This window comes from Macrobrachium nipponense, chromosome 42 (genome assembly GCF_015104395.2).
Source record: "Macrobrachium nipponense isolate FS-2020 chromosome 42, ASM1510439v2, whole genome shotgun sequence".
Taxonomy (NCBI): domain Eukaryota; kingdom Metazoa; phylum Arthropoda; class Malacostraca; order Decapoda; family Palaemonidae; genus Macrobrachium; species Macrobrachium nipponense.
Genome location: NC_061103.1, coordinates 54260158 through 54287961, shown reverse-complemented (window position 1 = coordinate 54287961; position 27804 = coordinate 54260158). Strand labels below are relative to the sequence as shown.

Here is a 27804-nt window from a genome sequence, read left to right as displayed (position 1 = left end):
CACTTGACGCCACATCAAGCAAAGTTTGTCGAGTGTGGACGGGGCCTGAAATTCTATTCACTACATACAAATTTAAGTGTTTTTTCTTGACTCCATCCCTACTACCTTCCTACTTTTTGTACCAAAGTGCAAATATTAGTTGTGCTTTTTTTCCCACTGGTCTTGCTTTTTTTCCATATCCCTACTCTTAGAATATTCACATCTCCAGCCTAGCTTGGAGGCTACTACTAGATACTGTTGCTATTTAATTTTGAGAAAAAGAGATTGTGGTGCCACCATCATAATTAAATTACAAGTTCCATATGCCTGCACCATTTGTCCAGGGATGGAACTAAGTGGTGCTTTTGATTTTATAAAACAATTAACTGGGAATTTTGACTGCTGATGAGAAAAACATAGTGGTAAATCTAGTGTTGTCAGATTTTTATGGTAAGAAGAGAATACATGTGAAATGCTAAACTGTTCACTGTATGTCCAGTCTTACAAGAGCAAAAAAAGAAAAAAGTGGAAAATAACAAATGTAGAGCAAAAAGAGAGTAGAAAATAATAAAGGTAGAAGTTATGGCAAATTATCATTGTTGAGGAATAACACCTATTGCCCCATTTCTAAATTCTCTTTTATAAAGATATTTTCTTGTTCCCTCTTTCCGTATCATCAATTTGTCTTGGGGCCACAACCCTCAGTTTATCTTTGTCCACTTCAATCACCATGCAGTACACAGCGCCTGAACAATGACATGTTCGAGGGCTAACGGAATGAATTAATCCCTGGTGTTTCCCTCTTAACAGTGCCCAGTACACTTGAAATCTTTCCCCTGCAGGTTTCTAAGGCACAAATGGGGTACTGTCTGCAGATCACTGCATTTTTGGAGTAGTACAAATTTTTAAAATTAACTTTTTATCTAACTTACTTTATCTCATCAACACATTGATTATAATAGTAGTGAAAAACAAAAGGTAGAGGACACAAGTGTTATAATTCACTTTTGATAACCCATCTATGGTCTGAGTGTGGCTTAGTTACAGCCTCCCCTTCCACTGTCCATCAACACTATATTCAAAAAGCTGATGCCATGACATTTAATGACATTTATGATTAAAATCATGTTTTTCTGTTGACCCTCCTGATTTTAAATTATTAGAAATTTTAAATGATTTGAAATTTTGCATGATGCAAATATACTACTGACATTTACAACCATTTTTCAAATACTAGTTGTTTGGAACTGGAATGTTTTTTTAAACACATTCCCTTATGATAAGTTATTCTGCTTTGACTGGCCCAATATCAAATTACTGAAGAAGCTGCAGCAGAGGCAATCAATTTTTGGTATCTTTCATTCTCCTCCAGAAATAATTCCATAAAGTTTTATTCTTTGTTTCTCAGTGAATGTTTCATATCTTTTTTTTCTAAATACAAAACTATGGTACAATTCATGCTTCCAATACTTTAAAAAGAATTTAAGTAAATTCCCATTGAAGTAAATTCCCATTGAATGCTACTACATATATAAATATATATGTACATAGATTTTAATCTGAAAGAGTCACTTCCTACTGAAAAATAAAATATGAATTTTATGAATGAGAAGTAGGTACACACAGATAAGGAATTATGAATGAGGAGTTTAGATACAGATAAGGAAAAAAATAAAAAAAAGAATATACACAGATAAGGAACAAAAAGACTGTTGATTACCACATGGGAAATAGAAGATTCTCATTTGAAGTCTCTCTCATGTAATGCAGAGGACTGTTCCCTAAATCTTTCAGATTCAGAAGGAAAATTTCAGTGGCAATATCTACTTCATATCGGGTATTGGTGACACCTCTCCCAAGGAAAGACTCTTCGTCTTCATCGCAGGAGCTGAAGTGGGAGTTCCTAGAATCCACTGCTTTTGGAGTATTGGTCCAAATGTGGATGAAGCTTGGAGAGGGATGGACCACACTGCCACAGTTCTGCTGGAACATGTGCAGTGGTCTCCTTCTACAGTCCTATTGAAACCTGTAACTCGTACAGACAGCTTAAAAATTAACTCTTTCATCATTTAAGCTTGCTGCCAAAAACATGTGGCATATTTCACACAAGTCCACCCACCAAACAAATTCTCCTTTATTAATTCAGGGGCTGGCTGAAGGCAGGTACAGTGGTACCTCAACATACGAAATTAATCCGTTCCGTGGCGGCCTTCGTAACATGAGCTTTCGCATCTTGAATCGCATTTTACATGTAAAATGGTTAATCCGTTCCAAGCCCTACAAAAGCACCCCAGTAAATTTTATACTAAAGCTAAATTGGCCAATAAACTATGAAATACTACAACAATTTGGACCATTCAATACCTAACTTAATACATACTACTAATATGTACCAGTAAATAAAGTGTATTAGTGTAAATGGTATACAAGAAATACTGTACGTACATACGTACCGTATATTTCGGCGTATAAGTCGACCCTTTAGCCCCAAAAAAATCATGCCAAAATTAGGGGGTCGACTTATCTAACGGTAACAAAGTAACAAAAAGTGAATCTTTATTATTTTGGCATATTGGTACAGGAATCCAGGCTTTACAGTTGGCTAATAACAATGACAGCCTTGTTGAGGTAACTATGTATGTAAATACCAGTATTAAAAACATTTCACGTTGTGATACGACAATAATAATACATTAGAACATCCATTACCTTAAATAAAATGAAAAAAATCAAAGTAACTTGAAGAAACCCCAATCGCAGAATAAGTGTAAACATTGCATAGTCATTTGTAGTACCATAGTTGAGAAGGATGCGTTCACTCTGACAGTTTGGTGTTTACTGGGGTATTGTTCAAAAACATTTATGGTATAACATCTTTATTTATCGCATAAAATAAAATAAAAAAAATTGTATTTAATGGTAAATATGTATTTAAAATCCTTCAAAATTACTTGAGTCATCGTCACTTGAATTAAACAATTCATCAAACATTAACTTGAGTGGCAGTTTGTACATACACATATACGTAGGCTGTTATGCAGCGTTAGTTAGCGCTTTGTTTACATTACACTCGAGTAACGTATCTTTCGTTTCGTCATTTCTAATCATATTTGCAGGTATTCATCTTTTATATATTACACAGATTTGTTAATATACCAAATATATTACCTGTATTTCATATGCTAAGTAGAGCAACATATGTACCGTAATAACATTCAGGTTATTTTATATGATACGTTTTACCCTGCTGCTTAAATTGAGCGTCTGGTTGGCCTCACATTTTATAGGTCGACTAATATACCCGATATTAGTTAAAATCATAAAAATTTACTCAGAATAGGGGGGGTCGACTTATCTTCCGGTCGACTTATAAGCCGAAATATACGGTACGTATGTAGTAAAATGTGGAACCTTACCTTTTGAGTGAGGCTATCTCTGAAAGTGGCGACAGAGGAGGAGGACAAACGGCAGAAAATTTGTTACATAGTAAAAAATGTCAGGAAACATAAACTAAACTTTACAAAATACATTAACAAAACTGTAACCCTTAACTTTACAAAAACTTAAAATTAAATTTTATTCTTTTTGATTTTTACATTTTTTTTCTTACTTTTTTATACTTTACTTTTTTTTTTCTTCAAAATTTCAATTTCTTCACCACTTTCAACTTTCTGTTTTTTCGTAGTATCAATTGGATCTTCCTTTTTGCTTACTCCTACTAAAGGCCTCTTTAAAAAATAACTATCCAAGGAATATAGCTTCTGCCTGCTTTTCACAATGTTCCTGAAACGACTCAGGCAAACGTCATCGAACTGCGCAAGCATACGACCTGTGTAAGCCTTTTCGGGGTGTCTTTTTTTCTACTAATGATTGCACCTTATGAAAAGCAGCTGGAGCATCCTTAATTTCTGCCATTGTCATAGCGTTGTCCTCCTCCTCCCCGCCACTGCTAGAGAACTCTTTTTGAACGACGTTATGTTGCACGGCCTCCAACTCCTTCAGGTCATCCATCGTAAGCATCTCCTGGTGCTCCTTGAGAAGGTCATTGATGTCGTCCTCGTCAACAACCAGCCCCATGGACTTGCTGAGTGCAACGATCTTGTCAAGATCTGGTTGCGAAACAGTTTCAGGATCGTCAACTGTTCCTGAATCTGCAGCACCAGCTTCGCCCATGTCGAATCCCTCGAAGTCTCGGGTGGATATGGCATCAGGCCAGAGTTTCCTCCACAAAGAATTCAAGGTTTGCCTCGTAACCTCCTGCCAAGCTTGATCGATGAGTCAGATGCATATCACAACATCGAAATGCTCCTTCCAAAATTCATGCAAGGTGAGGTTTGTGGTATCGGTGATGTCGAAACATCTCGTAAAAAGATGTTTAGTATACAGCTTCTTGAAGTTCGATATCACTTGCTGGTCCATGGGCTGCAGGAGAGGGGTGGTGTTAGGCGGAAGATAAAGAATCTTGATAAAAGAATATACTCCGCTAGGATATCTTCCTCGAGGCCAGGAGGGTGAGCAGGGGCATTGCCCAACAACAGCAGACATTTCAGAGGGAGGCGCTTCTCTTCCAAAAATTTCTTCACTGTCGGGCCAAAACACAGATTTACCCACTCGGTGAACAAAAGTCTTATTACCCAGGGTTTCGCATTAGCCCTCCACATCACTGGAAGCTTCTCCTTTAGCACTTTGTGGGCCTTGAAGGCTTGAGGAGTCTGAATGATAGACAAGTAGGGGCTTCACCTTGCAATCCCCACTGGGGTTCGAAGAAAGTGCGAGTGTAAGCCTGTCTTTCATAGGCTTATGCCCAGGTAGCTTCTTCTCTTCCTCCGTGATGTACATCCGACGAGGCATTTTTTTCCAAAAAAGGCCAGTCTCATCACAGTTGAAGACTTGCTGAGAACTGTAGCCTTCGTTGATCGTCATCTCATTGAATGTCTTAATAAAGGCTTCGGCCACTTTCGTGTCCGAGCTGGCCGCCTCCCCATGCCGTACCACCGAATGGATGCAAGTCCATTTACGGAATTTTTCGAACTACCCATAAGAAGCCTTGAAGTCTGGGGTTGGCGTCGATGACCCTTCTCCGTTGTCTTCAGCCTGGGCAATCAAATCGCCGAAAATAGCGCTGGCCTTGTGGCAGATTGCCGTCTCGGCTGTCGTATCGCCAGAGATTTCTTTGTCTTTTCTCCAGACAAGAAGCAGCCTTTCCATCTCGTTGTGCACGTGGGTCCTCTTGCTAGACAAAATAGTCACGCCCTTGGAAGTTGTAGCTGCTTTGATGGCTTCCTTCTGCTTAAGGATGGTGCCTATTGTTGACAGATTTCAGCCTTATTCCTTGGCCATCACACTCAATCGCATGTCAGCTTCATACTTTTTAATTATCTCCATTTTTGTCTCCAAAGAAAGCATCCTCTTCTTTCTGTGAACTTCAACTTTCTTGGAACCCATGACCACGTATATACTGTACGTAATTAAGTTATGTAGTATACGTATGTAGTAAAGTTCTCACACAACACGATAAAGTAGTACTACAATGAAATCACTAACAAATTTACATTAATAAACGAAATCGTATAGAATGAACGAATTCCGCGTGCTTACGATAAAAATGCTGCTGCTGAGTAGCCGAAAAAGCACGCCGCTAAGTAGATGCATGATGCGATCATGGGAGAGATGCTGATCAATAGGAGAGCAGTATCTTATGGCGGTGACTAGCATCAGGAACCAATGGGAGAGCGGGAGGATGGTGGCGAGTCTACTCAGTTGGCGGCGCGCGAGTTTTAAAATTGTTATTGGTGGTCCGGGCGAATCTCGGGACTTTACAGCAACAACCTTTTGTATTCTTAACTATTTTCGTATGTAGAGCCAAAAAAAATCTTTGTATTTGCTTTCGTAACTAATTTTTCGTAAGTTGAGCCTTTCGTATGTCGAGGTACCACTGTATAGTCAAGAGCCATTTCCACAGGCGAACAGCAAAGAGCAATTCGGTGTGTCACGGGTAATGTTTAGGTCCTACATAACAGTAGCCCAATAGTGATAAGAAGAACCAGTATTTAATAAAAACTACATAGTGTTAGCTACCTATATCACTTTATAGGCCATAAACACTTCAAATTAACCCAGGCCTACATAGCCACAAGTAGTGTCCACGGTCTGATGTAAGGAAGTGTGATCAATGAGGCATATGTACCCACAAAATACCTAGTAGTATGTAATGTATTAAAATATCTGTTCACATCTACATAGTACAATACCATTGCCTTGAAGATTTACTCACCAATGCTTCTCAGATCAATTCACAAAAGTAAATGGATAGCCATACTGTAAATTTCTGTACTCTACACATTTCATAAATGAAATCAATAATTATTGGAATTATAGAACCAGAAACATATAAAATCAATAACTGACATTTTAAAATGTTTAGCAAAGATCACCATTACACAACAGCATGAGCATATTCCTTCAACACTGGAAAGAACCCCGATAATGAGGATAACTGGGGAACTGTCAATATCACAGAACCATTAAGTCTGCCTATAAAATACTACTACAAAGGAAATACTGGCCTTTAGTAAACACCAAGGCTCATAAGTAGAGCATGATTGAGAACTATGATCACGTCTGTTTTGTAAACAAGAAGTTAAGCTAACCTGATTTACCATTCCAATAACTTCAAATTATCTATCAACGTTAAAAACGGCCCTGTATAATAAGTCTCGGTATCAAAATTGTCTACTATTATTGCCTTAATGCTAATTCTCACTATTTAAACAAGAAAAAAATCAGCACAGTAATTACAGTGTAGCCAAGCGATCTACCAGTTTCTTGCCTTGCAAAAGCCTACTGCCTCCCAATTTAAACAAATGTAAACCTTATCATTACTTTAAGATGCTAAAACTTTTCATTGGGTCTTAAAACTAAGTAGTTAGTTTGACTTATGTAAAGTTAGAAAAAAAAGCAGTTACACAAGATTTCTGGAGCACAACCTGAGGACCAGTGAACTTTTGGACAGACAAGAATAGAATTATAATGGCGACGCCTACATCAAGCTGTTGCTAGACAAGAATAGTATTATAATGGCAATGACTGAATCATGCTGTTGCTACATCTGTTTAAGTATGATGTAAAGCCTTGGTAATCGTTGTAGGACAGTAGATAGAGCCCTCTTGTCCTGGGTCATTTATATTCTATCACTGTGACAACAAGCAATATTCTGGCCAAAACCAACTGTAAGGGAATTCATTGTATTAATTGGTTGGTCTGTCTTATGAAGCCTTGGGGTTACCGTGACAGTATAACTTTCGAGGACAGACAGTGGCTATCATAAATAGGCTTTCCTATGTCAAAACTTGAAGCTGGCTTGTTATTTGATGCCATACAGTGATGATAAGAGGCATCACTTCTTTGATGCCTAACCTCTGTTCCTTGCTCACACTCTCTTAGTCATTTAATGAGTCTTTAAATCAGAAACAGCTTAACCTGACAATTATAGGAGGCTGTAAGGAGCTTAGGGAAGACAATTATAGTGCCAAGCCAATACAACAGCAGCCCTTGTCCCAATAAAAACCTCAAAATAATACGTATAGCAAAATGAGTTAAAAGACTTGCTGACCATACAAAATCTGAGTGAATTAATCCATCAGATGACATCCAGAACAGGATAACTGAAGGGATCAATACTACTGCATCAAATGCAGATCATAGTTTAGGTAACATGTATGGGAATGTTAAAACATGATATTGTTAAGATACAATAAAGTTTTATACATACTTACCTGGCAGATATATACGATTAAATGGCCCACCCAGCCTCCCCTCAGGAGACAGGTGGAAGAGAAAATCTGGTTCTAGAACGGTAATGGTTCCTATTCCTGCCACCCAGCGGCAGGCGGTAGATCACCTGACCTACCTGTAGCGTGTGCCGCGAAATTCGAATTTCTGTCGGGGACGACGGAGTCTATAGCTAAGTATATATCTGCCAGGTAAGTATGTATAAAACTTTATTGTATCTTAACAATATCATTTTTATACATGTAACTTCCCTGTCAGATATATACTTAGCTGATTAGCACCCTTGGTGGAGGGTAAGAGACAGCTAATAACTGAATAAACAGGTAAAGAACATGCGTTGTAGGTAATAAATAAATAAAACCTTGGTTCCTACTTGATTAGGCGGAAGATTCCATGGCTAAAGCCTAGGAATGGGGTCTTATCCACTTACTCGACAGAGCCTGATGGCCTTTGTCAATGGGGTCTTATCCACTTACATGGCAATACGCCTATGCCTAGTGGCATAATTAAGGAGCACAACACCGATCCCGATCACCTGATCCTAACACGAGGGTTAGTGCATAAATTGAAAAGAGTTATCCCCAAACTCCTTTCAAAACAACCCAAAGAAAAAACCTGACGTTAAATAAAATTTAACTCACTAGTTAAGGATCAGTATCGGCTCCCTATCCCAGCAACTTTTCTGCAGACACGTATCAACCAAGAGAGAAGGATCTCTCTTAGGGTATCTTGACATCCTTCGGGTAATGGGAAGTCAACACAGAGTTGCATCTCCTGTATTTGACAGCTAATATGTCCTTATGACATATTGTTAAGGAAAGAACAAGAATTCGGAAAAGCTCGCACTTCATGCACTTTTAATTCTCAGTTGTTTGAAGGAATCATCAATACACTTATCAAGTGCTTTGGAGATCACATTGTCTCTAAGAAGGCCGGGGCGTTCTTTGATATAGATCTCTTCTGGGTGAAGCCTGGAACCTGGTTAGTGCTTCGCGCCTGGCAGGCGCCTAGCGCCTGTCTAGCACCTCGCTCCTGGCTGGAGCCTCGCGCCTGAATGGCACCTAGAGCCTGGCTGGCACCTAGAGCCTGGCTGGCGCCTGATTGGCTCCTCGCGCCTGGCTGGCGCCTTGCGCCTGGAGCTTGGCAGAAGACTTCATGATTACTGTCTATGAGTCTGCATGCCTCAAGAGTTTCAGCGAGGTAGGGACCTATGACTGAAAAACCCTTCTGGATCATGTCAATGGGGGCTAGCCCGTTTACGCGACAGAGCCTTCTCGGATCGTGCCAATGGGGGTTGACCCACTTATATGGCAGAGCCTTTACCTGTATCATATCAATGGGGACTAGCCCTCTTACATGACAGCGCTTTAGGTTTCTCTTTACTGGAAGGAGCCTCGCGCCTGGAAGGATCCTTAATCCTGATTGGAGCCTAGCGCCTGGAAGGAGGCTGGCGCCTTGCGCCTGATTGGCGCCTAGCGCCTCGCGCCTGGCTGGAGCCCCGCGCCTGGCTGGCGATGTCCACACCGGACACACTCATCTGTCCGATCTGTTCGCCTCTGGCGCAGGTTGGAGGCCCGCTCCTTCTCCGCCTCAGACAATAAAAGCGTTTATTCGAGCTGTCTGCCTCTGGCGTTTCTCGCCTGTATGGCATTTGGCGGCTGGCTGTAGCTACGTTGCCCGAGGATCATGAACAAACCACAATAGTTTATCAGGAGACTGGAGAAGGGTGGAAGGAACTCTTCTACCTTGAGCCTCTGGCCTCAGACGAAGGGAGGCGATTGTAGCCAGTTACATCCAGTAGACGATAGGATATCTAAACAGGACAAGAGAGAAGAGTCTTCCTCTGAGGAGGATCCTTTGTGAGTACTTCCGTTGCAAACGAGATCTATTCCTACCTGTTAAGGAGGTTTCTCGTTGCAGAAACCTCCCTCTCCTTGCCCTAAGGAGGGGAAGGAGCCTGGAAGTCGAAGGAGACTCCGAGCCAAAAGAGGGCGAACCCAGGCTTTCTTAGCTCTTATCGTGTCCCTCTGAGTACCTTCTGGGAAGCGTTTCGAGCCCTCATTGCATCCCTGAATTCCCTCATAAAATTTCTAAAAGAAGCTTGATGAAGAGAGGTTCCAACTTGTCGGAACAAGGACTCTGTGGGCCACGAAAAGATCCCAACTCGAAGTACATGATATCCTACTCTTGGTCATATCGAGGTATCGTATAAGATCCCGAAGATCTTAGTCCTCTGCTATCTTTAAGTCACTTTGCAGAGACAGAGTATAGCCTGCTACTGTATTCTTTGATAGGTGATTCTTCTCTCAGAAACGGAAGAAAACCGTCATGTGGATCACAGAGGTATAGGAAGAGGACAGTTTCCTCATTCAACCCAGCACGATCTACAGCACTTCTTGTCTTGGTCTTGGCCATGACACTTGTCATTCACCTTGAAAAACCTCTCATTCACGTCAACTTCTCGTCAGTCTGCACGCAGACAGACTTAGAGTGGAGAGGTTCTTAAGGTCCCTTTCTAAGTGAGGCTGAAAGAGTAGACCGACTCTCTTGGGAAAGTCTTAGAAAAGTGCTGTAAGAAGGACGTGACTTCTGTGAATCCAGCCTCTCGAAGGCCAAAAAAGGGCGAAACACATCATCCTCTCTTCCTCTGATGCCAGTTATTATCTTAATATATCTGTTAAGAATTTATATATATATACTATATATTATTATATATATTTTTAATATATATATCTATATATATATATATATATATATATATATATATATAGGGAAAAAAAAAAAACTAATGTTTATTCCCCTTTCAAACTAAAGGATGGCGTATCATGCTACCGCTCATGGATCGAGAATAAGGAAGCAGTCTAGAGGAAGCCTCTTCGTCTTCAACATTGCGAAGAGATCTATGAAGAAGATGTCTCACAGGTTTCCACAACTCTCTTCCTAACTAAAATTAGACAGACGTTAATAGTTATCGTCGATCAAGACAGTTCTCACGGACGTGCAATATCGTGCAGTGAACCTCTTAAGGATCGTTATGTTCCGTGTCTGTGTTCCAAACAGGTTTTCTCTTGTTAACGCGAACAGGGGCGAAAAGAGAGATTCTCGATGCTCCTGAGATATGAGAGAGCTGTGGAATTGGCCTAATTGATTTAAAAATTAATTTCGTCCCTTCTTGGGATTGAACCCTCCTCCAGAAGACGGGGAACGAAATCAGGAATGAATCGTGAAGTTACCGAGCCTGCTGTTAGAGAGGCTACTGAACCCTTCGGTTAACAACTCGCTATATCGAGAAATTATCAAGTCACCTTAATTGCTTGTAATTTGTTTAGACTATGTGCCAGAACCTCTGTACCTCTGTCATGGTACCCGGTATCCTCTCATATGTTATTTCCGTTCTTGGTAGGAAAAAACTTGTAGGTGTAATATAGTCCATTCGGGGAAACAAACTTCTGCCACGAAGAAAACGGTTCCCATCAGACTCATCCATCTCATTGCGCATGCTCCGTTCTCTAATACGGCTATGCTTTCGTAAGCATGAGAGCATTATATAACATAGTGCTCTGCCGCGTTAGAATCCTCTATAATTCTGTTACATTGCGGTTAACAGCATTGAAAGGTTGCGAGAAATATTTCTATTGAAAACTTCTTAGCAAAACGCAGACAATGTTATTCATGCTTGCCTACAAATCCTCTCCATTCGAGGCTAAGTCCGTGATTGTAGGGGAGAGATACTGTTAGCCAGTCAATCCCGTAGGAGAGAGAGAGAGGTAACCCACTGCTCATAACCGAGACCCAAATGGTACTGTGTTGGCCTACAGTGACAGCAGCCTACGATCGCTGTCTCGCTGTACTTCCTGAGTTGCCAGTTACTCCATTCAATGAAGGAATATTATAAAATTATTATCGAGCCTAAGGAAGTTCTCAATAAAGCATATTAATCGAAACAACCTTCGTTAAATACAGGAGCTGAGTCGGTGTTGTCGTAACAAACCCTAAAAGCGTAGTCCTTACCTAGGAAACTCCTGGAAGGATACAGGGAATTCAGTTGCCAACCATAGGGGAAACTACTTATGCGCATATGACTTGACCATACAGTAGTCCTATACACCAAATTCTCTACTACATTCTTAAATCACCGAGCAGAGAGAGAATGGAAATTTAATATCTTCGTTCTTTTCGTCAATAGAACTAATTAGTATAGCTGAAGGCGATCCCAAGTGATAACCGAGGATTGAAGAGAATCTCTCAAGCTTCCTATTCTCTTGGACATAAGGACGTATTCTACGTGTCTATTACCTGGAAGTCTCTCCAATCAATGAATGAGAGCTCCTCCGAATCTTGTCCAGGAGAGCTTATATGCTTACGCAATAAGATGTATTGAGATCTTTGTCAATGAGAACTAATCCATTAAGATACAAAGAGTATACATTGTTTGTCAATTATGTGTTATGCACTTACTTGACAATACTTTAAATATCTTCCTAAGGAAGGAAGTTAATCCAGGAACTCGTTAAGTCTTCATGATTTCCACAGAAATCGCGGAAGGGACAGGATTCCTGTTCAGATCTTGAGTTTATAGAAGGAAGATAGATGTTCCCTTTCCGCATTCATTCCCGAACGCCGAATAGATGAGATTCTAATTGAGAAAAAACTCCTGTAGCTCTTGCCTCGTCATAATGAGGGAAGAGTATGAATGAAGGAGAGTCCACGCTGAGAGGAACTGTCTGTTACAGCAGGCTTTTAAATATTGGAGAAGGGCTTCTCTCAGTATCAGAATCATCCTGACAAAGGCGACAGCCTCCTGTGCGACATCTTGCGCCTTTGCCAGGAGAAGGCTAATTCTGCTAAAAACTAAAACGAGAAGTCTCGTGACTGACTTCTCTCCATAAGGCAATTCGGGATATCTTTGGCGCCTGGCGCCTGGCACCAGGCTCTTGGCTCCTGGCTCCTGCCTCCTGGCTGACTCCTCACTCCTGGCTGGCGCCCCACTTCTGGAACGTTCCGCGCGTCTGGAAGGCGCCTCCCTGGAAAGATCCTATGCCTGCTAGGCTCTACTTGCTTAGAAGGCTCCTTTCACGCGGATCAGCAGACAGGAACTCTGGCGCCTCGCCCTGAAGGAAGAAACTCTGGCGCCTACTTGCTGGAATGCGGCTGGTGCCCAGCTGCTGGAACGCGGCTCGCGCTTGTCTGCTGGAACGCGGCTCGTGGATGGAGCTATCCGTATTGGTTCATATTCATCCTCTGCATGTCCACTGGACGGGATCTCTAGATTTGAAGGAAAACGTCCTTTCTCAATACTCATACCAATGGCGAAACTTGTTCTTGTATCTTCATAAGAATCTTCGTCGCTGAAAATTCCTCCTCCTTATCCGCCGAGGGGAAGGAGGTATAGATAATAACGGAGAAACACTGTTTTAGGATACCTTTCCAATGGCTCTCCTTGGCAGTCTGGGACGTTCTACAGAACCTGCCGAGGGGACGCCTGACCAGTGGGGATTCTCTGAAACCTCCGTACGGCTTTCGACATTCCTTCTCCTCTGGGCCTGTGAGCTTGGAAGAGGTCTAGACCTGAGAGCGAGACAGAGCCGATCAGACGCACCCTCCACTTTTGAGGATGCCTTTCCAATGACAATCCTTGGCAGTCTGGGTCGCCACAGATCCTGCCGAGGGGACGCCTGACCGGTGGGGGTTCTCCCTAACCTTCCTGCGGCTGTTGACTTTCCTCCTCCACTGGGTCTGGGAGTCTGGAAGAGGTCTAGGCCTGGAAGCATTAGTGAGCCAGTCAGACGCACCCTCCACTACACTGGGAACACTTATTCACTTCTTACCTTTTAGTAGCTTGCATTTTGAGCTACATCCCTTTATCTACAAATTGCAACTATGGATTGTAGTTTCTGTGAAGTAAGAAGGTGATGAGGATGCAACACTACTAATACTGTTAATACTCTAACTGCTCGTTAGTACGAGAGCTATTAAAACTTCTACAAGAAGCGTAAGTAGTTCTATGCTTTTCTGACTTCCTAAAGTAGGAAGTTAAGAGTTTTATAGTTCCTTGATCAAAATCTAACACTTATTACACGTATTAATGAATAAATATTAATATTTCCCTTCTTGCAAACTATGTGTGTGTCTACCGAAAATTTCAGTAGTTACACGTCATAAATTCTTCAAAATTTTTTAAGCCAAATTCATTAAAAAGTTAATAAAAGCGTATGCCGAACCAAAGATCCAGTACTTCCCTGCAAAAGACAGCCCAGAAGATCGATGGCGATGAAAAACGAAAATCAAGTCAGGAGGTACCGCAAACGTATGTTTACAATACAGCCGACAAAGAAAATCTGGTTCTAGAACGGTAATGGTTCCTATTCCTGCCACCCAGCAGCAGGCGGTAGATCACCTGACCTAGCTGTAGCGTGTGCCGCGAAATTCGAATTTCTGTCGGGGACGACGGAGTCTATAGCTAAGTATATATCTGACAGGGAAGTTACATGTATAAAATCGCAAATTATCGAATCCCCTTCCCCCATGATAAGCAAAATCCTAAGCAACCCCCTACCACTCAGCTGAACAGTTCAATGAAATCGTCACATGTAATGTGCCTGGACTTGAAAGCCTTCGTTTTTAGCCAAGTTTCTAGAGGAAATAAAGGACTGAGTTGGAAATGGTACTACTGCCTCTAATGATGCTGATTTCTTACTCATAAATGCCCTTGAAGAGACCTTCAACCTACTTGTTATCCTGAAGACACGTGAGAAAAAGGTCCCTTTCACCACCCACAAGGGCCACGCATACATCCTGAGAGGCGAAGTTGCAAAGGGATCGCCATCAGGTGTCCTAATTGTGAATTTCACATTGGCAAGTAAAGGAGCATGTCATCTTTCACATTTGTCAACCCGACATCTATGGAAATTACATAGATTATTTTCTTAAAAACTGACAGTGTCCAGCAAGTGGGGAAACTCTGCTAAATATTTCAAGAATGTACCTATGTGAACTACATAGCCAAATTCTGCAACAATGGCCAAACATCTTCTGCTGTATGCTTGTCTCCCAGACAGGCCAACTGCAAAGCAAAGATGACTAACCTTGGCCTCTGACTCAATGGTGACAATGAGTGTCCTTCCAGATGTAAGAGGACAACTATGATTTTGTAAAAGCTTCAACTTGCTGTTTTTCATGATCCACACCATATTTTATCAGAACAGCCATATAAACAAAAATAGCCCAGGTTTACCATTAAAGGGATCCTATGTAAGGAGACTAATAAGCATACCAATTCAAAGGTCCTGTAGCACCTCAGTGACGTGGTTGGTTTGGTCTTGGCCTGCCACTTTGGTGGCCGCAAGCTCAATTCTCTGGCATTCCATTGAGGGGTCAGAGATGTGTATCTCTGGTGATAGAAGTTCACTCTCGATGTGGTTTGGAAGTCATGTAAAGTCACTGGCCCTGTTGCTGAATAACCACTGGTTCCAGGCAACATAAAAACACCATACAAACAAACAATCAAATGCCCTGTTTGTGGATACATCAAATTAACATCATAATAGCCACCAGTATAAAAATGCAGATGGTCCCAGACCCAAAGCACCTAAGGCTGCTCTAGGTGCTCCTGTCCCAGCAAGAAAAAACCCTTTTTGAATTACAACACAAAATGTTCCTACTGCCTACCAGCATTAGGCTCCCTTGCAACCTAGACCTAACAAGACCCATGCCTGATAATGACTGCAACACTAACAGAGCATCCCTAGGTGCCAACAGCAGCATGGCTGAGCAATTGCTAGCCACCTCTTGACCTAGCAAAATAGTTGGTCAAGATATGTCACCATACTAGCCAATCAGCAAGCAAGATTTTAATTGCACCCAATCATAATCAGCCAGCATCCTACCCCTTGCTGACAACCAACTTACCTCTCTGATTGGTCTACTTGACTTCTTGCTGATCAAGCTCTGAAGAACCTGAGCAAAACATAGCTTAGAACTTACCAAAGTTAGAAGTTAACCCTTAAACGCCGAATGGACGTATTAAACGTTGAGTCAAAATGTTCCCCGTATGCCGAATGGACGTACCATACGTCGACTCAAAAAAGTTTTTTTAAAAATTCGCGGAAAAATACTTATAGGCCTACCAGCCGAAAACTTTCGTTACGCAGGCGCACAAGCCTGAATTTCTTTCTTATCGCACTAAAAAGTATCAGTGACACATCTCAAAAATTATTTCGTCACTTTGACATAATTTTTGCACCGTTTTAAATTATCCGTTACATGAAGTATTATATATAAAAATGTGCGCAATTTCATTTAAAATACAACAAAAAAATACTCATGATTGTAGCTTTTATCAAATTTGAAATATTACCATATAAATAACGATAAGTGCCAAAATTTCAACCTTCGGTCAACTTTGACTCTACCGAAATGGTCGAAAAACGCAATTGTAAGCTAAAACGCTTATATTGTAGTAATATTCAACTATTTACCATTTAATTTTTTGCAACAAATTGGCAAAGTCCTCTTCTTCTATCTAAAGCAACAAATATTTCGAATTTATGGTGAATTTATGAAAAAAAACTTTTTGCCTTACGTTCCGCGCGGTAACTCTTCCGAAAAAAATCATACATGCGATTGTGGTAATGTTTGCACCATTTTAAAATTAGCCGTTACATAAAGTTTTATATATGGAAATGTGCGCAATTTCATGCACAATACAACTAAAAACAACCCATGGTTGTAGCTTTTATCAGTTTTGAAATATTTTCATATAAAAAATGATAAGTGACAAATTTTCAACCTTCGGTCAATTTTGACTCTACCGAAATGGTCGAAAAACGCAATTGTAAGCTAAAACTCTTATATTTTAGTAATATTCAATCATTTACCTTCATTTTGTAACAAATTGGAAGTCTCTAGCACAATATTTCGATTTATGGTGAATTTATGAAAAAATAGCATTTTCCTTACATCCGCGCGGTAACTCTTCCGAAAAAATCATACGTGCGATTGTGGTAATGTTTGCACCATTTTAAATTAGCCGTTACATAAAGTTTTATGTATGAAAATGTGCGCAATTTCATGTAAAAATAACAACGAAAAATAATTTGAAGTTGTAGCTTTTCTCATTTTCGAAATATTTGCATATAAATCACGATAAATAGAAAAAAAACCATGTTCGGTCAACTTTGACTCTACCGAAATGGTCGAAAAACGCAATTGTAAGTAAAACTCTTATATTTTAGTAATATTCAATCATTTACCTTCATTTTGCAAATAATTGGAAGTCTCTAGCACAATATTTCGATTTATGGTGAATTTATGAAAAAACTTTCCTTCCCTCCGCGCACAGATTCTCCGCCATAAATCTCCGAATTGCATACATCGCATTCTCGGAAAATTTGCTCCGTTTCATATTAGGCATTTCATAGAGTTTTATATATGAAAATGTGCGCAATTTCATGGAGAATAAAACGAAAAATATTTGAAGGTTGTAGCTTTTCTAATTTACGAAATAATTGCATATAAAAAAAAATTATAAAAAAATGTCGACATTTGGTCAACTTTAACTCGTCCGAAATGGTCAAAAACTACAATTGTAAGCTAAAACTCTTACAGTATTGTAATATTCCATCATTTAACTTCATCTTGAAACAAATTCGAAGTCTATATAACAATATTTAGATTTATGGTGAATTTAAAAAAAAATATTTTTTTACATCCGCGCGTTACGAATTCATGCATCATTTTGTGATAATATTTTCTCTGTGTTGCTTTTATCGTTTTACAATGTGTTATATACCAAAATGATCGCAATTTAGTTTACATTACAACGAAAAAAAAGTAACTTGTTACCTTTAACCGTTTTGCGCACAGCGCGATTTGAATACAAATATATATGAAATTTCGTTTTTGCGCTATCATATATCGCATTATTTATATATGATAATGATAATTTTTATCATTTCTGATGGTTGCATACTAAACTTCAGGCAATGACAAAAAAAGGAGCCAAAAATGAACTCTTAATCTTCAAAACTAAGCGCGCTGTGATTTTTTGAAAAAATTATTTTTTCCGCTTCCGCGCTCACTCCAAACCGGCCCCGGCATTCAGGAGAGGTTTTGATTTATACCGCTTCGGCGTTTAAGGGTTAACAAGAACACTTCCACAAACAACCACATGACAACCTACATCTTACTTCCGAAATGGCACAAAACTTCCTCATCAATGTTACCATTACTTCATCAATTGGTGTGTTGTATATATTATTATTTATTTCTTTTATATAAAAAAAAGAAAGACTAGTATTTACGTTTGCTTGATGAAGATGTGGTGAAAATATGAGATTTACTGGTGAATTCAGTAATGGAGAAAAAGCAATTAAGTAAATGATGGAAAAGGCTTGATGAAAGCTGAATGCAGCTGATGCAGCAATTCTACTAAATAATAACAATTTCCTCCTCTGCACTATTATTTTTTCTTGAATCTACAGAAATCTTGTAACCTGACAATGAGTAAATTATTTGTCTTATTTTCTCTACCATAATTGTTCTTAAAATTCAATTTTTTCATTCTTATTTATTCTCCACTTAGGGTAATTCTCATTAAAATAGTTTTCAACTTTCTCTAAATTGATATAAAAGCCTCAAGGGGGACACTGAAATTTAGGTAAGTGTCCATGAGCTGCAGGATATGTTTAATTGTGTAAGAAATTTCTTGATACTAGAAAGGAACTTGTAATGAAATAATTTTGAATAATCACTCATATGCAGAAGCTCTTGTTTAGGGAAAAAAAGTTTTCTTGATGGGAGGACATCATAATAAAATTTGAATGAAGTTACTGTAACTCACCCTCTCCTTCTATGTAGCTCTTCTGGAGTCATGGATGAACCATGAAGTACTAGTTGCCATGACACCAAGGTACCCTTCAGGCTCTGATGACGAGTGTGAATGACTTTCAGCTGATATCGACCCACAGGATCTTCGCCCCAACAACGGACAGTACCAAAGGCCCAGTCTTTAAAGCCTTTGGTGGAGCTGTGCAGAGAATCATAAATGATTAAGTACTGCTACATATACTGTCAGTCTAATTGTAGCTACTAAAGAAGACAAAGAAAAATATATAAAACTTTTAATCCTTTTAGTGTTCCATGAATATGAAATATTATTTTAATTATACGCACTGCTACGTGCATTTAAAGCTGGCCATGATGTTACACATGACATTTGGCCATGCTTGGTAATTATGATAGTCTGCATTCATTCGCCACTCTTCAGAGTTGCCAACAGTGCCAGCCACACTTTAATCAAATCATTGAAATATCATATAAAAATGGTTTTTAAATCAGATCCCCTTTTACTGACTTCCAACAAATTTCAAAGTAAAAAAACCAGCCATCATAAAACCATATAACAAAATAAACTTGGTAAAGTACCACCCATTCTAGCTGTACAGAAGTTTGACCACCTAGCCACCTGTGCATCTATACACATTGTTGCTGATCATTCTCAGAGGTCATCCACAACTGGTAGAGGCTAAATGTTGAACAGCGCCAACTCATTTCTAGTTGTGATGAGTCTGAGAAATGTTAAGTGGCAATATTATTTTGGCACATCAAAGCTGAACAACTGGTATATCAATCAACAGTCAAACACCATCATAGGATAACTGAAAAGTGTCACTGATCATTTATTGCATAAGTCAAAGGCTATTAAGAGATACTAATGGAGGAGGTCCACAAGTCCTCCTAGCCAAAGGAAATATGTGGTTTGGTCAGATCAAGGGAGAGGTCACCCACACACCAAGAGGCATTGTAAGTGTGGCCAGTGCTAATAACACAGCACCTGAAGCATACACTTCTGAGTTAACTATACCAGTGTGTGTTATCCCTCTCTCCATATGGTCTGTTTTCAGGGCTACAGTTCATGGTTGCACTGGTATTATGGATGTAATAAGGATGAAACACTGGCTGTTTTGCCTCAGTTCTGTGATGGAAAATAACAAAATTGCAATCACAATGCTTACATAACACTATGCCTATGATGACCTACAATCACATCTGAGGCCACAACTTCTCATCTTGAGGGTCAATAAGAACAATTTTCAGGAACACTTAATTTTTATCACACTTCTTTGTGCCATACTAGTTAGTGTGTATCAACTCCTGGAAAAACCTTTGTTGCGGATATGGAGACTGAATTGATCACAGGCAGCCTTTCACAGGAGATGCTAATGTGGATCTATATCATGCAACATACAGGCTACCCAGCAACTAACAGTGCCAATAAAGATGCCATCCCATAGTGGAGCACCACCACAGGCCAGAGGCGCTAAAATCACCGTCCAGCATTCATGCCCAGTTAACAAGGTAAAACTGCTTAAAACTTCCTGCCAACAGCAGCCATCAACACTTTTCATGCATCACAGTCAGGAATCTACTGCATGAGCCATGAAGGGCAACCACAAATCCAACTGATTCTTGAAGTCAACACAAAAGCCAATATGGGAAGGTTTGTGTTCTTGTGTTACCGACCCAACTCAAGAGATGAGAAGATTCCAGGCACAAGAACTAGGCTTCTTCTTACCTTGCCTGCAGGAAGCCCATCTGTTGATGTCCTGTGCTAATAAAACATAAAGAAATAGTATGTAACAGTAAGTCAGAAAGAATGCTACATATGTGAAGGTGGTCATTAACCTTTTTCCAGGTTCCTACCAAAGGAATAGATACCAGTGCGACCAAGAGCTCAAGTGAAACATTGCTGGTAATCCGTATAGTACAAGTGATGCTTATTCTAACTCAAAACCTTAGGTACACTCCTCTCTCCACTACCACCTTTACTCTGAAAGGGGGAGAAAAGCAGCATCATACATATCTATGCTTTTTTGGACATTGTGACACAACAGACACTATAATCTTCTCTGCTGACTGGGGATAATGAGGAGAACTTACAGAAACTAAAGAGTTTGAGTGTTTGCAAGGTTGGGAAGATGAACCAATGAAATGTAATAGATGTCAAACTCCAGTGACAGTACAACATTTACTTATCTAAAGCCCAAATTGGACCAAACAAAGACATTTATTTTGGAAATTCAACAATGAAAAATATTCTCACTGAAAGCAAAGATTTTTCACTTAATATCATTATAACTTTTCTAAATAAAACAAGATTTTTAAAATAAAAACCTTATATGTGTAGACTCTTCTCAGACTGGTTCTCAGGATTAATTTTGAGAACCAGCCCGAGAAGAGTCTGGAAAATTGAATCCTTATCATTATTACTATTGGAAACTTGAAAGTAAATGCGAGCAAGAGTAAGGTGAAGTGGATATGTGAAAACCAGAGACAGAGCCATGAATGTAAATATGGCTGGTGGAAAAATGGAACTGGTTGGTGCATCTTATTATTATAAGAGATGACGGTAAAATGACAGAAAAGGTGATTCACAGAATAGGTGAATCAGGGAAGGTGACTGGGGATGTCAATGGCTGAAACTTGACTTATGAAAGGTCAAGGGTGGAATGTATGAGGAGAATGTTGAGCCAACTCTCCTTGATGGAAGTGAAGTGAGGATATTGCATGTAAAGGAAAAATCATATGAACTTCATGACCAGAGTACAGGGATTTCTGCACAACACCTGGAGTTGAAAGAAGAGCATTAGAGGTATCTAGGTATTGAAACTGCAAACTGTAAATATGGTACATATGATTGTATATATGCCCCAGAAAATGCAGACTTGAGGGTAACCAACCATTTGTGTTACCAAGTTGTATCAAATTGGGATCTGTAAACTCTGAGGCACAGCTCTCAGACATGTATAATTATTCCATGACGAATCAGGTTCTTCCTTTTCAAAATATGACAAGCAATCATCATTGAACCAAGCTTGGTTTTCGCTTCTACCACAATGAGACACTGAAAGAGATTTTTGCATCCAAGCAGCTTTTTTTCAACATTTTTGTCCACAACCTCCTTTCATATACATCTCAGTTCTCCTCAAGATTCCAAATGGACCCAAATTCCCAACCAGACCTCCACCTCTCTTGCCACTGGCACCAATAACACTCAGCAATGATGACTGGCTTCATCAAACTGCAAAGGCTGAACACAGACTACCATCAGTACAGAATATTTTTCTCATTGTAATATTCACTTTGCATTTCCCATTTTTAAAATTGTTTTTGGTTTCTCTGATATTTGATGAAATATACAAGCTGTCCCCAGGTTACGGTGGGGGTTCTGTTCCCCGTTGGGTGCTGTAAGCCGAAAATTGCTTTAACCCAAATCATCATAATCATAACGGGAATAAATAGCACGTACAGAGCTGTTAAAGCACTGTAAGTCTGGGTTACAGTGCCGTAAAGCAGGCTATACGGCTGTAAATCCAATTAAGGCACTTCAATTGCATTAGGAGCTAAAAAAAAATGATATTGTTAGAATACAATAAAGTTTTGTACATACTTACCCGGCAGATATATACGATGAATGGCCCACCCAGCCTCCCCTCAGGAGACAGGTGGAAGAGAAAATCTGGTTCTAGAACGGGAATGGTTCCTATTCCTGCCACCCAGCGGCAGGGGGGTAGATCACCTGACCTACCTGCAGCGTGTGCCGCGAAATTCGAATTTCTGTCGGACGTCAGAGACATAAGCTAAGTATATATCTGCCGGGTAAGTATGTACAAAACTTTATTGTATTCTAACAATATCATTTTTGTACATGCAACTTCCCCGGCAGATATATACTTAGCTGATTGACACCCTTGGTGGTGGGTAAGAGACAACTATTTACTGAATAGACAGGTAAACAACATACGTTGTAGGTAATAAATAAATAAAACCTTGGTTCCTACTTGTTCAGGCAGAAGATTCCATGGCTAATGCCTAGGAATCTGCTTCGCCTCAAGAGCCTCAGCGAGGATGTGACCTATGGCTAAGAGTTCTTGTGGGTCTGTCGATGGGGTCTTATCCATTTACTCGACAGAGCCTCTTACATGACAAAATGCCCTATGCCTAGAGGCATAATAAGAGCACAAACACCGATCCCGATCACCTGATCCTAACACGAGGGTTAGTGCTTAAGTGAAAAGAGTTATCCCCAAACTCCTTTCAAACAACCAAAAAAAAAAACACGACGTTAAATAAAATTTAACTCACTAGTTAAGGATCAGTATCGGCTCCCTATCCCAGCAATGTATCCGCAGACACGTATCAACCAAGAGAGAAGGATCTCTTGTGGGTTATCTTGACATCCTTCGGATATGGGAAGTCAACACAGAGTTGCATCTCCCGTATGTGACAGCTAATATGTCCTTATGACATATTGTTAAGGAAAGAACAAGAATTCGGAAAAGCTCCCGCACTCATGCGCTTTTAATTCTCAGCTGTTTGAAGGAATCATCAATGCACTTGTCTAGTGCTTAGGAGATCACATTGTCTTAAAGAAGGCCAGGGGATTCTTTGATATAGATCTCTTCTGGGTTGAAGCCTGGAGCCTGGCTAGCGCTTCGTGCCTGGCAGGCGCCTAGCGCCTCTAGCGCCTGGCTGGAGCCTTGCGCCTGAATGGGCGCCTAGAGCCTGGCTGGAGCCTTGCGCCTGGATGGCGCCTCGCGCTGGCTGGCGCCTAATTGGCTCCTCCCTTCTGGCTAGCGCCTCGCGCCTGGAGCCTGGCAGAAGACTTCATGATACTGTCTATGAGTCTGCATGCCTCAAGAGTTTCAGCGAGGTAGGGACCATATGACTGACAAACCCTTCATGATCATGTCAAATGGGGGCTAGCCCGCTTACACGACAGAGCCTTCTCGGATCGTGCCAATGGGGGCTGACCCACTTACATGGCAGAGCCTTACCTGTATCATATCGAATGGGGGACTAGCCCTCTTACATGACAGAGCTTTAGGTTTCTCTTTACTGGAAGGAGCCTTGCACCTGGATGGATCCTCAATCCTGACTGGAGCCTAGCCTTGAAGGAGCCTGGCACCTGGATGGCACCTGGCTGGCTTCTAGAGCCTGGCTGGCTCCTAGAGCCGGTCGGCGCCTCGCGCCTGGCTTGGCTCCTCCACACTTGCTGGAGCTTTGAGCTTGGAAGAGTCTCTAGGCTGTGGCTGGCGATTGTCCACATCGACACTCTTATATCTGTCCGATTTGTTCGCCTCTGGCGCATTTGCGCCAGGTTGGAGCCCCGCCCTCCTTCTCAGTATCCGACCATGACAGAGTTCCTTGGAACTGTCTGCCTCTGGCGTTTTTCGCCTGTATTGCATTTGGCGCCTGGCTGGCGCTACATTGTCCGAGAGTCCTGAACACCCACATAGTCTATCAGGAGACTGGAGAAGGGTGGAAGAAATTCTTCCCCTTTGAGCTTTTGGCCCCTGGCAAGGGGAGGAGATTGTAGTCAGCTACATCCAGTAGACGACAGGATATCTAACAATACGAGAGAGAAGAGTCTTCCTCCGAGGAGGATCCTTCGTGAATACTTCCTTTGCTAACGAGATCTCTTCTTACATGTAGATGAGTTTCCTCGTTGCAGAATCTTCCCTATCCTTGCCCGAAGGAAGGGAAGGAGTCTGGAAGTCGAAGGAGACTCCGAGCTGAAATTGGGCGGAACCCTGATTTCTAGCTCTTATTGTATCCTTCTGAATACCTTCTGGGAAGCATTTCGAGCCCTCATCGCACCCTGAAGACTCTGTAGGCAAACGTTTAAACCATCTCTTCTTCTGTAGATGAAAATGTAAGTACCCTGCCTGGGCAACGAAACTTCTATCTGAAAGCGTTGCATCAGGAATAGAGGGTTTTAGTTCTTTTGCCAGACATACTATGCTGGCAAGAACCCATTGCCGAGTCTCCATTGAATCTGATGCGAGATTCCAATGCACAAAAAATTCACTTGTCTTCTTGGTCGTTTAGGGCTAAGAGAAACAAAGAATTCCTTCATAAACTTTCTCAAAAGAAGTTTGATGAGGAGCAGTTCCATTTTGTCGGAACACGGAATCTGCTGGCCACAAAAAAAGATCCCATTATCGAAGTACATGATATCCTACTCTTGTCGTATTGTGGTATCGTATAAGATCCCAAAGATCTTAATCCTCTGTTATCTCTAATTCCCCTTGTAGAGACAGAGTATAGCCTTTTACTGCGTTCTTTGATAGCAGATATGAGGGCCCCAGAACCAGAAAGTCGTATATGCCACTTCCATGGATTTGGAGTTATGCATACTGGTAGATTTGGCAACCTTTTCTCTGTGTATTTGAGGCATTTCTAGGCCATTCCACCATTTACATACGGTCGAAATTCCTACTGGGACAGTCGGAATTATCGATTTTAGCTACAGGAAAGAACATGACTTCGAGCGGTGCTGGCAGCCGCTCGGACGGTTCATGAGGACCAGATAGACGCATATCACTAGCGCTGATTAAGCCAATGAGAGCGCGCGGCACTTCGCGGGGTAGCGAATTCTAGGCCAATGAGCGTTTTTTCCCCATAAGGCGGCGTGTAAGCATCGACCAATCACCGCGCAGTTACAATCCCTCTCCAATGTTTTACATCTCACTTCAGTGATCATAGCGGAGATTACGATTATCCGTGTTTTTTGTGCTGTATTGTCTAAATTACTCTTTCATTTGAGTACATTATGTCTTCCTCTGGCAGTAATAATAGTCGTAGTACTAGTAGTATAGTAGTAGTGGATGAGGGTCACAGCTGGTAGCGATGTTTGGAGCTAACAGACTGCAATCTGATCGAGTTAAGTCCCCTTCACATTGCAGCTTCTATTAAAGGATGGGGGCCCTAGTAGTAGTAGTAGTAGTAGTAGTAAAAAAAATTATTATGATAATAATATTATGTGTATTATTGATGGTTAAACATCATGGTGATTCAAGGTTATCATCGTCAACATCATTATTACAACCATCATAATATTATTATTTCTATCATTATTATTATTATCATTATTATTATTATTATATTACATATTTATATGACAATAGTATTACTATTCTATTATAGTATTTTCTTGTGATTGATTATAAGTATCGATGTATTATGATGATGAAAGGTTATCATCATCAGTGTCATTATTAGTACTAATATTATTGTACTATCATCATTATTATTATTACTATTATTATCATCATTATCATTTTTTATTTATTTTTTATTATTATTATTATTATTATTTTATTATATTATTCTCATTGTTATTTTATACTATTATTATTTATCATTATAATCATTAGCAATACTCGGTTTCTTATCACAAAAATGTATCGTCTTTTCAGCACTATTATTACTTATCAATATTATTATTAATAGTATTATTATCATTATTATTACCAGTATTATTACTATTACTCTTATTAATATCATCATCATTATTACAACAATATGATAACACTTTAATTATCATTTAACACATTCAATTATGGTTTAAGTGCTTGTTATGACTCAAATATTAAAAAAAAGAGTTTAGCAGACATTTTGAATGCTAGCGCGCAAGCGCACCCAACAATTTTTTTCAAATTTTCACAAAAAACTTATAAAGAGTATAGCTTTCATATGAAACTAAGTTTAAATCGATATCTTTCTTAGAACCAGAGTAATGAATGATAAACTTTGAGGCCAATTTACTCATTTTTTAAAAAGTGGCATATACGACTCTCTGGTTCTGAGGCCCTCATATATACCTAGGTGATTCTTCCCTCTGAAAGTGAAGAAAGAACCTCGCTATGTGGTTCACAGAGGTATCGGAAGAGGACAGTTTCCTCATTCCATCTAGCACGATCTGCAGCAATTCTATGTAGCCATGACTATTGTCATTTACCTTGAAAAATCCTCTCATTCATGTCCACTTCTGGTCAGTCTGCACGCGGACAGATTCAGAGTGGAGAGGTTTTTCAGGTCTATTTATAATAGATTCTGATAGAATATCCAGATCCTCTTGGAAAAGCCTTACGAAACATGCTGTGAGAAGAACGTGACTTCTGTGAATCCAACCTCTCTAAGGCTAAAATGAGGCATTCATCCTCTCTTCCTTTGACGCCCATTTATCTTAATATCTGTTAAGAATTTATAACTATGGGAAAAAAGACTGAAGTTTATTCCCCTTCTTTAAATTAAAGATGTCGTATATTGCTACCTCTCTTGGTTCGAGGAAAAGGAAGCAGTCTATAGGAAGCCTGTTCGTCTTCTACCTTGCGAAGAGATCTATGAAGAAGACTTTCCGCAGGTTCTCAAAACTCTTTTCAATAAATGTTAAGACATACGTTAACAGTTATTATCTTCGATCGAGAAGGTTCTCACCGACATGCAAAATCTTGCATCGAACCTCTTAAGGATCGTTACGTTCCGTGTCTGTTCCCAAATAGGTTCTCTTTTTTAACGCGAACAGGGGCGAAAAAGAGATTCTCGATGCTCTATGCGACATGAGAGAGTCGTGGAATTGGCTAAGTGATTAAAATAAATCATTTCATCATTCCTTGTAAGCGACCCCTTTCCGATTAAATGGGTAACGAAATCAGGAACGAATCTTGCCGTTACCGAGCCTCCGAGAGGCTACTGGTTTGTTTGTTTGTTTGTATGGTGTTTTTACGTGACTTCCGAACCACGTCGAGAGTGAACTTCTATCACCAGAAATTCACATCTCTCACTCCACAATGGAATGGCCGAGAATCGAACCCGCAACCACCGAGGTGAGAACCAAACACCAAACCAACCACTACTGGACTCTTAGGTTAATAACTCGCTAAAACGAGAAAATATCTTGGATGGTGCTTCTGGCGCATTGCGCCAAGCTGGCGCTTCTGGCGCAATTTGCGCCAGGCTGGCGCTTCCTTCTAGTTCTTTTAAGGTTATGTGCCAGAACATCTGTGCCTTTATGGTACCCGACATCCTTCACATGTTAATTCCGTTCTTAGTAGGAAAAAAACTATATACGTAGTATAGTCCATTCAGGAAACAACTTCTGCCACTAAGAGAATGTTTCCCAATCCGACTCACCCATCTCTCTTGAGCAATATCCGATTCTAAAAAGGTTGTGTGCGTTTCTCGAAAGGA

General features: G+C 40.3%; 1 protein-coding gene across 1 annotated transcript in view; it reads right to left on the bottom strand.

The window, feature by feature from the left end:
• LOC135213394 (proprotein convertase subtilisin/kexin type 7-like) overlaps positions 1–27804 on the bottom strand; it is a 72270-nt gene that overhangs the window by 12444 nt on the left and 32022 nt on the right. Inside the window, exon 4 of the mRNA XM_064247369.1 lies at positions 18611–18796. Within this exon, the coding sequence (XP_064103439.1) occupies positions 18611–18796 (186 nt within the window). The remainder of the gene's footprint in view (positions 1–18610; positions 18797–27804) is intronic.